General features: G+C 43.1%; 1 protein-coding gene across 1 annotated transcript; it reads left to right on the forward strand.

Annotated features, from left to right (window-relative positions):
- Nucleotides 1-147: 147 nt before the first annotated feature.
- JPT2 (Jupiter microtubule associated homolog 2) lies at nucleotides 148-8,750 on the forward strand. Its single transcript, XM_010719896.3, has 5 exons — nucleotides 148-359; nucleotides 2,830-2,978; nucleotides 3,416-3,558; nucleotides 5,491-5,536; nucleotides 6,277-8,750. The coding sequence occupies exons 1-5, from the start codon at nucleotides 301-303 to the stop codon at nucleotides 6,459-6,461; spliced, it is 582 nt and encodes a 193-aa protein (XP_010718198.1). The 5' UTR covers nucleotides 148-300; the 3' UTR covers nucleotides 6,462-8,750.
- The last annotated feature ends 3,381 nt before the right edge of the window (nucleotides 8,751-12,131 follow it).

Genomic DNA, 12,131 nt, shown 5'->3' on the forward strand with positions numbered 1-12,131 from the left:
GAGCCGGGCTCCGCCCGGAGCGGCCGCGGGGTTCTGAACGGAGCTTTGTTTGGCCGTCACGCGAATCCTCCTGCGCTGCTCGCCGCGTGGCGCGCCCAGGTCGAGGAGCCTTGCGGCCGCCGCCGGGAGAGGCGCGGAGCTCTGCGAGGTTTGCTTTCGTGGATCATCGGTTCGTAGAATCGTTAGAGTCGGAAATGACCCTCGAAGCCATCCGGTCCCGCTCCCCTGCTGTGAACAGGGACGCCTGCAGCTCCGCCGGGTGCTGAGAGCCCCGCAGCCTGACCGCGGCTGTTTGCAGGGATGGAGCAGCGCCCGCTGCCTCTCTGGGCCCCTCGTGCCACTGCGTCACTGCCCGTGTGGTAACAAACTTCTTCCTTGTAGCCAATCTAAATCTTCCTTCTCTTAGTTTGAAACCGTTTCCCCTTGTCCTGTCACAGTAGTCCCTGCCAAAGAGTCTGTCCCTTCTTTCTTACAGCCTCCCTTTAGATATTGAAGGCTGCTCTCAGCTCTCTGCAGCTCTCCATGCCGCACAGCCCCAGCTCTCAGCCTGTCCCATACAGGAGGAGGTGTTCGATCCTTTCGGTTGCTTTTCACTCCTTTTATCATTTTTGTGGCTCTCACTTGGTGTGTGAGCAGCTTCCAAACTGCCGTGCTGAAAATATTGAATGTTGTCCTAACTGTTGGCCTTGCTAACACAGCAGCGAGGTGCACATTCTGCCCTCCTCCCCACCAGCATCACTGCAGTGTGCTGCAGGGCTTCCGGATCAATGGCATAACTGCTCTGAAGCTTGCTGTGTGTCTGTAAGACGGGTGAGCTGTTCAGTGAGCAAGGAGCTTGCAGTGACCCACCAGCAGAAGCTGACCAGCAGCTTTCTGGTCTTTGCTTCAGAGCTCGTTGTTCCACACCTTGGTGTTTGCCTTCTGCTCGTTGGCATAGTGCTGGTCTCTGGTGTGGAACGCAGCTCTTCTCTTTCACCTTCTTTAATAGAACTGTCTGAGAACCAGTAGGGCTTCAGTGTTCAACTTCCAGATGTACGTAACTGTAGATGTGATTTATAGGTGTATAGATATATAGTTGGGTAGACAGGGTCTTGAATTAATGGATGAGCCCTGGAGCTCCTTCCATAGCTTGGCTGAAAGGCTTAATTGGGAAAGAATGTTCAAATTCAGTGTTTGAATGTAGCAAAAAAGCTCACAAGACCTTATTAAAATTCTTCAAGCCTGCTAAGAGAGAACAAAGCAATTAGTAGAGGCTTTTATACATACAGGGTAAGTTCATAGTTTGGCTGCTTGAGACGAATTGACAGACTTCCAGTTAACTGGGGGTGCTTAATTTCCATCTGTTTAAACTACTTCTCTCTTCCTTTCAGCCTCTGTGGTAGCATACTCAGATTAGTGCAGCTAGAGCTCAGATAAGAGTAAATGCATAAAAATAGCTGAAGTGATTGGAAGTCAGAAATCACCCCAATTCTGCGAGGGCAGCAGCAGGCTTACTGCTTTAACCAGAGCCCCTTCTCAAACTTGTCTTGTTTGTTCTTGTTCCTTTTGTTCTTCATTCCATCTCCCAAATTTAAATACTGAAAATGCTTTTTACATTTTCTAGACTGATTCCGTCTGAATGATGGAAATGTGTAACTTGCCCGTGTATGCTTTAATAGCAATTTTAGATCTTCTGAAGTATATGGAAAGCCTGCAGAGTAGTTAGATCCATAGTGTGTTGAACACTAAACTGTACATCAGCCTTCTGCTCAGGTCCTGGCTGCACAGCTTTTAGTTGCTTCCTCAAACACAAGAGGTTCATGGAAGCCAGCTGTGCTAAGGGCTGAAGTGCTGGAATTGGCCAGGAAAGGCAACATCCTTCTGAGGTTGCTTCTGACTTTATAAACTACTCCCAGACCAAAATGGGAACTGCTGTCTCCCTCCTCACAGAGAACAGAACTGCTTTCTGCATCCTGATGTGCTGACAGAGCCCATTTCCTGATGGGGCAGCCTGATATCTCAGCTTTTGTGGGATTGAATCTTAATAAAAGATGTTGGCTGAGAGGAGCCCCTTCTTACCCCCGATGGGTGTCTGACCTGCACTGGCTGACCATGCTGCAGATGATGGAGTGCTGTGCTGTTTCGCATTGTTAATTCACTGACATTTGAATTCATCTAGAGGGGTGGTGTTAAAGATCCTGTAATTTATCACTGCTCTCTTCGTATAAAAGGAAAGGTTTGTTAGGCTCCAGGTCGGGTGTTTGGATTAGAAGAGGTGCAATTGAGCTGCTAGTTTTGCTCAACTACTAGGATTGCAGGTAATTGATCAAGTAGATACAAGTGTGAAGGTGGGTTTCAATGCCTGCATTGGCACTGCGTTGCTGTTCTTTTTCTGTGGCTTTTCCAATCAGTTCCACTTGCACTGCTGCCAGGTAATGGTTCTGTTCTCTTTCAGGACAGGACAAATTGTTGATCAGGGCATTGCAATTAGCTGTAGGCTTATTTAATGGCAAGCGTGACTGCTGATAGATTTCAATAAGTCAATCAATCTCTAATATAATCTTCAATTTTAATAGGATCTATTTGCTATACCTGTAGTGCAGAACTTTGGTCTCAATGGTTTTGCATCAACAACTGAAAATTTATCTTCTTGCATCTTCCTTTGTGAAACTTGAGAATATTTTATTGGGACATCTGCTGAAAAGTAGATATTTCGTGGACTTGGATTTGTCTGAAGTAAATTCAAATCAGAGTAGTTAATCATGGCACACAAGGGAGAATGTGGAGGAGGGCATCAAATATGTTTCCAAACAGACATTTATCTCTTGCTTCCCTCCTCCTGTGCTGCAGGGTACTGAAGCCCCCTGGAGGAGGGTCCAGTAATCTCTTCGGAAGTGCAGAAGAAGTTTCTTCTTCCAGCAAGCCACACCGAATGGCATCCAATATCTTTGGAGCATCAGAAGAACCACAGAATCTTCCGAAAAGAACAAACCCTCCAGGTAAGGGCAGCCACTCCCACAGCATGGCTGGGCTCTGAATTGCAGAGCTGGGTTTGTGCTGCTGCTGTGGAATGCTGTTGTCTGATGTCATGTTTTTACAGCATGAGTGGGCCGAGCACCAAATCTATTCACGTACATGAAGGACTGAGTATTTCAGTGACTTACATATTCATAGGCTTTTTAGCACATCAAGGCTAATTCTTTCTGAGTTAAGGCCTAGGAAGTGATGAAAGGAAGCTGATTCTGTTCTAGAGCTCTGTTGTCAGCTAGCTGCCACATGTGAGTCTGAGATCTCTTTACAAAGATTTCAAACAGTATCTTCAGGTAAGAGAAAATCAGTCTCTAGCTAGTAAGGTTCCAGAAGTCTTTGAATTGTTACTTCTTTTTCATAGCTTGGTAAAACTAAGTCATCTGAAAAAAAACCAACTGTTTTTCAGGGGGAAAAGAAAGTGGTATTTTTGAGGATTCTGGTGCTGCTCAGCCTCGTCCACGTATGAATCCACCTGGTGGGAAGACAAGTGATATCTTTGGCTCTCCAGTATCTACCAGCGTTGTGCGAGCACACCCAAACAAGCCTAAGGTATTGGTATTGCTCTCACTGGACCAAGGAGCTGGCAGCTCAGTGAGTCACCCTGGAGTCTGCTCAGCCATACAGCAGTGCCTGTTGTTCTTGAGGTGACAAACCTAAATGATGCATAGGGTAACTTCAGATTGAACACTTAGTCCTGAAATCTCTTTTAATAGTTTATCCATGGTGTGTTGGTTCTCAACGTGCTTACAGTTTGTGATAAAACTGTTTATTGCTGTTTAATAACTCTGTTAAGAAAAAAGTGCTTCTGAATTGTTTGATTTTAGGTGAGGTTTGGCTGGAGCTTTCGTGGCACACAGCCAAGAGATCTTTTAAGATGGGTAGGAGGTTTTTCTCTTTATTCTACAATTTGGCAGAGGTGATGTTGACACTCTGGCAAGCCAGTGGATATCAGTGAGCTGCAGTGACCTTGCTGTCCTCTTCACCTCTTCTAAATGCACGCATCTGCGTTCAGTGTGAAAGAACTCCAACAAGAGATTAAGCTTAAGTGACCAACACGAGAAAACTAACTGAAGGTCAGCTTTGAGTGCCAGATCTGCCATGGGTCTGTGATGTCAGACGAATGCATATCTTGGTACATCAGTTATTGTTTGTCACTCTGAAAGCTGGGATATGGAACAGTTGGAGATGCTTGTGGTTGCAACCAAATCTGGTTTTGGAAAATTGAAAAAAGAAAAAAAGGATACTTTGCAAATTATATTCAGCTTTCGTGTTCAAATGCCCTATGTTGGCATTTGCTGCTTTCCTGTAAGTTGGTAGTCTTGAAGGAGTCAAGACTCCTTGCTGTGTTTCAGTGGTTCTGATATCTCAGGTAGCTGCAGTGCAGCTGACACTGCTAATGATGGGAATGTATTAGCAGTCTCATTTTTCCTGGAACCTTAGGAAGGAAAGATTGCATCAATTTAGTTTTCTCTATTTTCCCCCTTAAATTTGAAGGTGCTGGTCGTGGGCTCTTACCTAACTTTTAATGTGAGACCTCTAGTTTATTTGGGAGGCATTGGGTGATAAGGGAAGAAGAAAAGAAAGGCTGTGGCATCTAGGTTGTGCTGGGAGCAGTGCTGCCGGAGTAGGAAAGTGCTTTTTGTTCCTCTGTACCCCTTCGTGGGGCTGCTCTATGACTCCTCTCAGCTTTTTTTAAATGTAACATTTTAATTCCCATGAATTCCTATCTAAATGGAGGACGAACCTTTGGAACTCCTGTAAGTTTAGCTACAGCATTGGTATGACGGGAAATACAGGAGACTGCAACTTGCAGGGATTGTAGCAAATGAGTTTTTGTGGGTGGGGATAACAGGGAAACTTTTCTGAAGTATTGCTTTGTGTTTCTGACGATCAATTAATGTTATTGGAGAAGTGGTCTCAAAAGCCTTTAATTACTGTCCTGTTTGAGTCACTGTTGATGCCTACCTGCAGCAGGAGCTGCTACTTAGTGAGGTGAGTGCTGCAGGCTGCTTGTGTTCTAGCTGCTCTGGGTTGAGAGTTGACTTCTCTGAAGTGATATTAAGTATTTGTCAAGTGTGGTAATTGGAATGATAGAATCGTTTGAGTTGGAAGGGACCCTTAAAGGCCATCTATTCTAATGCCCCTGCAGTGAACAGGGACAGTTCTTGGCCTTTGGGCTGAGCTGTCTGTCAGCAGGTTTTAAGCATCTGAAGAGTTAATGTAATGTTTTGACTTGTTTCAGTGAATTGTCTGAGATGTGCACCTGAACATAATGTAGAAGTTAACTTTGAGAGTTTAATTCTAGTAATGCTTTTGGGATTACACAGGTGGGGGGATGAAGGGCTGTGCACAGTGTCTGTGGCTATCGGCTCTTACCACAATAAACAAGTGAACTTTGGTCAGAAACAAAGCAAAATCTTCTGAAGGTTCTGTGGCGGGGTTACTGTTTGAGAACTAAGGTTGTTTTTGGTTTCATTGCAGGATCACATCGTCTTGAAGGAAGATGAAACACCAAAGAAGCCAGAAGGTCAGCAAGAGAAACTGTTGTTTTTGAGAATATGTGTTGTGAGGGGATAGCTTCTTGTGCTTCCTCTTAAAAACATAAGTCTAACACCAGAGGTTAGCAGAGAGGTTTTCCTTCTCAGTCAGAAACTGAGTCATGTGATTTCAGGGAAATTGTCCTCTTCCTCTTACTGAGGAGAACACACGAGTCTTGATAACGTGTATAGTGTGTGTATATACTTTGCTTGGTGCTGTATTGATACTGTAAATAGAGATGCATCTGCATATTTATAAAACACCCTAATAGATTCTTTGTTTCTCCTTTGCCATCTCCTACAAGTGTGTAATCTAGGCATCCTCTAGCTGTAAACAGCAAATAACTGTCTGACAAAATGTGCTGTTGCTCTGTTAATTATAGTTAAGGAATGATGAGTGCATGGTTGTTAAGCTTGATATGACAGAATTGCTTGGTATGTTGCATCTCTTAGTTGCCTGAAAGTGCCAAAATAATTCTGAAGGTACATTGCTTAGCCTACATGTCTTTCCTAGAGAGACTGCTTAAGGAAGGAAACTACTACAAAAGTGAAATTCTTTCCTGGTATCTGTTACTTTCAGTAAAAATGAATAAGTATAAACTATGTCCTTGGTGTGCTGTGGATGGGAGACATTGGGAAGAATTTTGTCTACTTGGGATGACACGTACAAAAAGTGCTTCATTCACTACAGAGTGCAAGTTGGTCTTATCCTCCTTTTCTTTTTATTCAGCTGCAGAAAATAACAAACCACAGCTGGAAGATGGTGGTGAGAAAAAAGATGTGGGCAAGGAGGAGCGATGCAAGGAGCCAGAACCCAAGATAGACAATCATGAGCCCAGATTAGGGCCGAGGCCACGCTCACACAACAAAGTTCTGAATCCCCCGGGTGGAAAATCTAGCATTGCGTTCTATTAGGGTCATCTGTTCACTTTCACTAATGGAGTCTGCACAGAAACTCTGGTCTGTGGTTGCAAGGTCAGTTTTCAGGGTATTGTTTGTGGATAGATCCTTAGGCTGATGGATGAGGGTTGTGCTAAAGTGTGTGGAAAAGAAAACTGATGATTTGGGGAGGGAGGGCTGAGGGAGGGAAGGAATGCCCTGTGGAAGACAGGCGTATGGGACTGCCTAGGTGGGTGGTGGAGGGGAACATTAGTGTAACTTTGTGAAAGAGCAGTGCTACTTTGTGGTGAGTTCATTGGGCTAGCAAGTGGCTCAGGACCGGTGGAACTAGGCTTCTCTGTGTGGTCAACGTGTAAGATGTTGTGAATGGGTAGGGACCTGGAGGTCACATCTGGAATATTTTGAAGCAAAGCAAGTAGCTTTTTTCTTGGCAGTAGGAGACAGCTTCACAGCGTGAGTTGACTTGCAGTCACTTTAATGTAAATAGTTCCACTGGAACAGCTAGTGCTGCCGTGTTCTTGGGAGACTTTAGTCTTTGGTTCTCTTTCCCTTCTTGCTTCACAACATGTGATTGCTGATATGAGAGCAAAACATGCTGAAGGTCTCTTTTATACTCTCATAAATCACCATATGTTAATAGATATCTTGATTTATTTTTTTTCCCCTCCCCAGAGCATTCAGGCCTTTCTTCTGCCTTCAGTAATCTGCTGATTACTATGAGTAGCTCTAGCTCAATGATAACACCAGTCCAGTGTACCGTTTCGTGTAGGTGTTTCTAGAAGTCTTTAAATGAAAGTACCATGGTTGAGTGCTTGCACACTTTATGGAAAAGATGTGAGTGCAAGCAGTTGCTTAATAGTACTCTTTGAACAGAAACAACATATGATCTACAGTTACTGTAGCAAATATGCTGAGATGTCTAGCCAGCTGGCTTTGATAACCCAACCTGTATAGAAATGCCTTAGTTTCTGCAATGTTTTTTTACTTTTGTATGCTGCAGAAACCAGGACTGTTATGCTGTCTTCACCACAGTGCATTTTTTCTTTTGCCTGTGCTGACTCTGTTAGTGAATTCTCTCGTCTTCAGTCAGCCTCGCGTTTGCCTTTGACTGCCTCGGATTTTTGTTGCTAAGGAAGAAAGCTATTTGAATTCTTCCCAAACCATGATTGTAGTTGTTTTGAGTCATACTGTAGACTATCCTAGCTGGAGAAGCAAAGACAATACAGCCCTTTTGTTTATGCTGGCTTTCTTAAATCATGTTTGGAAGATGTGCATTTATTGCACAAGAGTAGGTGGGGAGGGTAGCTCCCACCATAGGTTCTCTGAATGGGTTTTCTGATCATATTCAGAGCTTTCATATTTGGATGTCAACATTAAGTGCTTAGACAGTTCAGTGTATTTAGTAGTGACTTTTTAAATTTGACATTTGCAAACAGGAGTTGTTCAGGTACACCAAAGAACAAGTGGCCTTATCTGCCTATATTCACTGCTGTTCTAGCCCGGGTTCCCTGAAAATTGCTGCTGTTTAGGGGGAGCTTTCTCTGGGTCAGGTGCTAAAAAACACTCTTGATTATGGTGCTTATTAGTCTGTTCTGTTTATAGTCCGCTCTGCTTAGTTTGTCAGAAGTGGTGGATGACTGTGTGCAGACCTAGTTGCCTTTCAGATTGTGAAAGTGAAGCATATGGGGCAATGTGAAGGATCTAAATAACGTGGGAAGTAGGAATTCCAAAGCTTCTGTGTCTTTCACATGGATTTGGGGCTCTCCGTTGTTTGGCTCCCTTGAAGAACAACACAAGGATTCTAACTTAGACCTTATATTGCATTTATGCTGCTTCCAAACATGCATTTCTTAGCAGCTTTTCTCAAATCTGTGCTGCCATGCCTCTGGCTGAGTTTCAATCACATCTGTTTCGATACCTTGTTCCATACTTGTCAAGATTGTAAGAAGTTACTAGGTTTAAAAAAGAAAGAAAGAAAACAAACAAACAAACAAAAAACAACCTCAACCAGAAGCTGCTTTCTGCATTGAAAGATGTGGTACAGTTGATGTTGTTCTTTAATACTGAGCTTAGGTTTGTCATCTTTTAGTCCATTGGCTACAGTGCCTGCCTTTTAAACAGACTTCAGACTGGGCCTTTACATTGGTTAGTTTGTTTTCATGGTTTTTTTTTGTTTGCTGTCTAAACCACGCCTCCAGTTCTTCAAGTGAACCTGATAAGAGCCTTTCTCTGCCACAAAAGGTGATTTGAAATCAAATGATGAATCATGTACTTGTCAATAAACCTCTGTATTTTGCTACTTCACTGTGTGCTGTAAGATGTGTGCTCTTATAAATTAATTGGTGGTCTAGCTGAATAACACTGAATTTTATCTGAAATTGGAAAAGCTGCACAAAGTTCTTGGGCCTTCAGTAGTGTAAAGCTTTGGAGATGTGACCCTACCTGAGGTTGCTCATGAGAAAACATCTCCTGCCCCTGGGGAGTTAAGGGATGCAGCAGGGGTGGGCTAGTCAGACTTATTTTTTGTGGGGGAGATAACATTTCATGTTCTCAACAATACAGGAATGCTGTTATGCTCTTCAGTGTTGATTTGAATATTCAAATATTTTTAATATTTAAGTCTATTTGTAGTACAGTGTAATAACTCCCCTTAAGCAGAGGATTCTCTTTATGTGAAGAAGTTGTATTCCTACATCTACGCTTCCAGTGAGTGTAAAACTGCCCTCCTGTGCCATGTTATCTCTGCCAAGAGAATGGAGTGACCATAATTTCAGTTCAGGTGAGTTGGATGTGGTGGCTTCTCAGCTAGGGTGTCTGCTGATACTGTGCCTTAAGTTTCAAGCTGTGATGCCCTGCAGAGCCTCTCACTTAGCACTTGTTACTTGTCATTTTTCTATTCTGCACAGAGAAATTTGCCACTTACAGTTAAAAACTCTTCTCTCAAGTATGCACAATGCTTTGGATAGGATCTTCGTGTGAGAGCCTGTGAATGTCCTTGAGCTTGTTGCACTGGTAACAAGGGATTGTCCTTGTAGACTACAGAACAGTTTCATTTCACAGCTCTGCACATAACTTCATTACTTTGCCCCTAAAGTGAGGATTTGAAGCACCCTTGGCGTAGATTGTGATCCAGGTTACTGGTCCAGTTGTGGAAGGAAAATGCAAATAGTGTTGTGTTGAATCAAGATCAGTGCAATTTTTCTGCTGTTAAGACTGCTGACTGTTGTGCACTACACTTTAAGCATCTTCTCATACTGTTCTCTTGCATCACTGCATGACCTTTGATAAGCAAAACCCACAGTTTTCACTCTTGATGAAGAATATTGATGTACTGTCTGCTTGAAGTAAGCAGCATTACTGCTTTTTTATTTGCCGTAGTTACCCAGTGATCATGTGAAGAACTGTTTGATGTCTGCCCATCAAAGTGTCTCTGTTAGGTCAGGAGTCAGCTGGCCACCTAGCACTTTGCTCAAGTCCTCTGACTTGCCTGTTATTTAACTTGTGCTTCAAGCTCTGCTGACATCCTGTCTAGCATCCCTCTGGGAAAGATGAAGGTTCAGAATGCTGGGGTTGTGCATTAATTAGTTTACTTTTCTTGAAAATAAAGAAGTGTCACAACCAGGATGTTGTGTTGGCTGTAGAAAGCAGAAGGATACTGACTTATGTGAGCGTAAACTATGAGACTGCTACAATAACAAACCTCTTATGTGACTACTTTTTATCAGCCATACACAAAGTAATGATTTACTGCTAGCCAAAAATTGAGGAACAGAACCCCAACAAACAGGCAGTGGACTATGTGGGTGTGTGGGCTTCTAGCCCAACTGGTTCCTGCTCCCCTTCTTGAAAACAAAGTTAATGAGCAAAAAGAATGGTTTTTAAGTGCTGTGTTAAATTTACAGCCCTTGCTGCTGCGAATGAAGATTATCCACTTGAATCTGACTTTCCCTTCTTTCAAGTTGCAATGCCTGTTGTTAACGCAATCTCCTCTTCTTCAAGCAGCTTGAAATGCTGACTGTAATTGGCAGGAATGCTTTCATTTGCTTTACCCATCAGCCTGTCTCCAGCCAGCTTCTAATTCTGGACTCCTACACTACCTCTTCCCTCCTACGTATACATATATTTTAAATAGCAGCTATGCTGCCCGTAGCTACTTGGTTATCCTTCCCATTATACGCCCTGATACAAACCTTATGCCACTTAAGCCACAACCAAATAACTTTGTTATTGCGTAACAGAAGCATAGAAGTATCTATCAAAAGTGACCAGGAACATACTGTTGTCTGTTAGTTCATGAAGATGATGGCTTTTCCTCAGCTGCCACTGCATGTGAACGTATGTAACTGTGTGCTCCACTGTGTTAAAGTGTTCAACATGCTGGGTTCTGAGTATGCTCTGGAGTAGTGCTGGCAAAAAGATGAGTGAAAAATCTTACTTCAGTGTGAGCTGCCTGAAGTCCCCTTTCTAGTTTTGCATAGTTTGTTGTACAAGTTGCTATCCAGTGTGTTGTATGCAAATAAAGGTTCTGCCAAATAACACTATCCAAAAGATTATAGTATTTCCAGGGTTGCCCAGGGCTAGAGAAGGGTAAGGAGTGGGGACTTCCAATTACCTGTATACATAAATGCAACACTACAAGAATTAAACAGATGCAAACCGATTTGTTACTTTCCATTTATTACAGCATGTTGACTTCTGCGAAAGCCACTCTCATTTTTGTGGCAGGCTTAATGAATGTAGAGAACCATTTAATTACTTTGGAAAAAGTTTCTCAGAAGTGAGCTCTGACAGTGCAGCAGCTGCTGTCAAACTAGCAGGAAGCCAGGCAAAGCAAAGCTTTCTCGTCATCGTTGGAGTAATGAATGAAGGAGCAGTTAAACAGGAGTGACAGGAGGCTGCTGATGTACTCACGTGAGGATGCACAGGTACTGTTGCTTGTTCTCTGCCTCCTTACTGCAGTTACATCAGCTTCAGGGCTTTTAAGTCTGAGCTGAAAGACATGAACAGCCTTTTGGAAACTGTTTGTAAGAGACTCTAGCGGAGTCCTCCTACCCAAAGATGGTTCTGGGCTAACAGGCAGTAGGGCTGCTAGGAATTCCCTGTTGCTCACAGCCTTCATTTCTTTTTAAGATGATATGAGTTTTTAAGAGTATTTGCAGGGATCTTTGCAGTGGTGTCTATTAAAAAACTAACCACCAGAAGTTCTGATGTTACATGCTGCAATGCACAAATAGATAGGAAAGCTTCACAGTGACACCTGGTAGGCAGTAAAACTTCCAGGGCTTCATCTTCATGAGATCCATTAACCAAGGGCAGCTTCTATGAAAAGTGTATCACAGCTCTTCCTCAAAACAGGGGAGTAAAGTTGTAACCAGGAAGTAGACGATGGGATGACAAACAAGGACTGGCAGGTTTATGAGTTTCCATAGTGAAACAAGTACAGGGCTTCAGTGCATGTTCCAGCACTCATTACAGCCACTCTGAGTTTAGCTGCAGCAGTATATGGTGTAGAAACTGGGAAAGCTGATCACCTCCTGTTAATCAGTCTCATTTGACTGACAGTCATTGCTTTAAAGCCAGGTGTTGGTAAAATATGACATGCAGAATCTGATCTTTTGAACACACGGTTTCTTTTGTAGATAAACCTCCAGCATAAGTGTATGCTAAATGGGTTATTTTTTTTTT

The sequence above is a fragment of the Meleagris gallopavo genome, chromosome 16 (assembly GCF_000146605.3).
Source record: "Meleagris gallopavo isolate NT-WF06-2002-E0010 breed Aviagen turkey brand Nicholas breeding stock chromosome 16, Turkey_5.1, whole genome shotgun sequence".
Classification (NCBI taxonomy): Eukaryota; Metazoa; Chordata; class Aves; order Galliformes; family Phasianidae; genus Meleagris; species Meleagris gallopavo.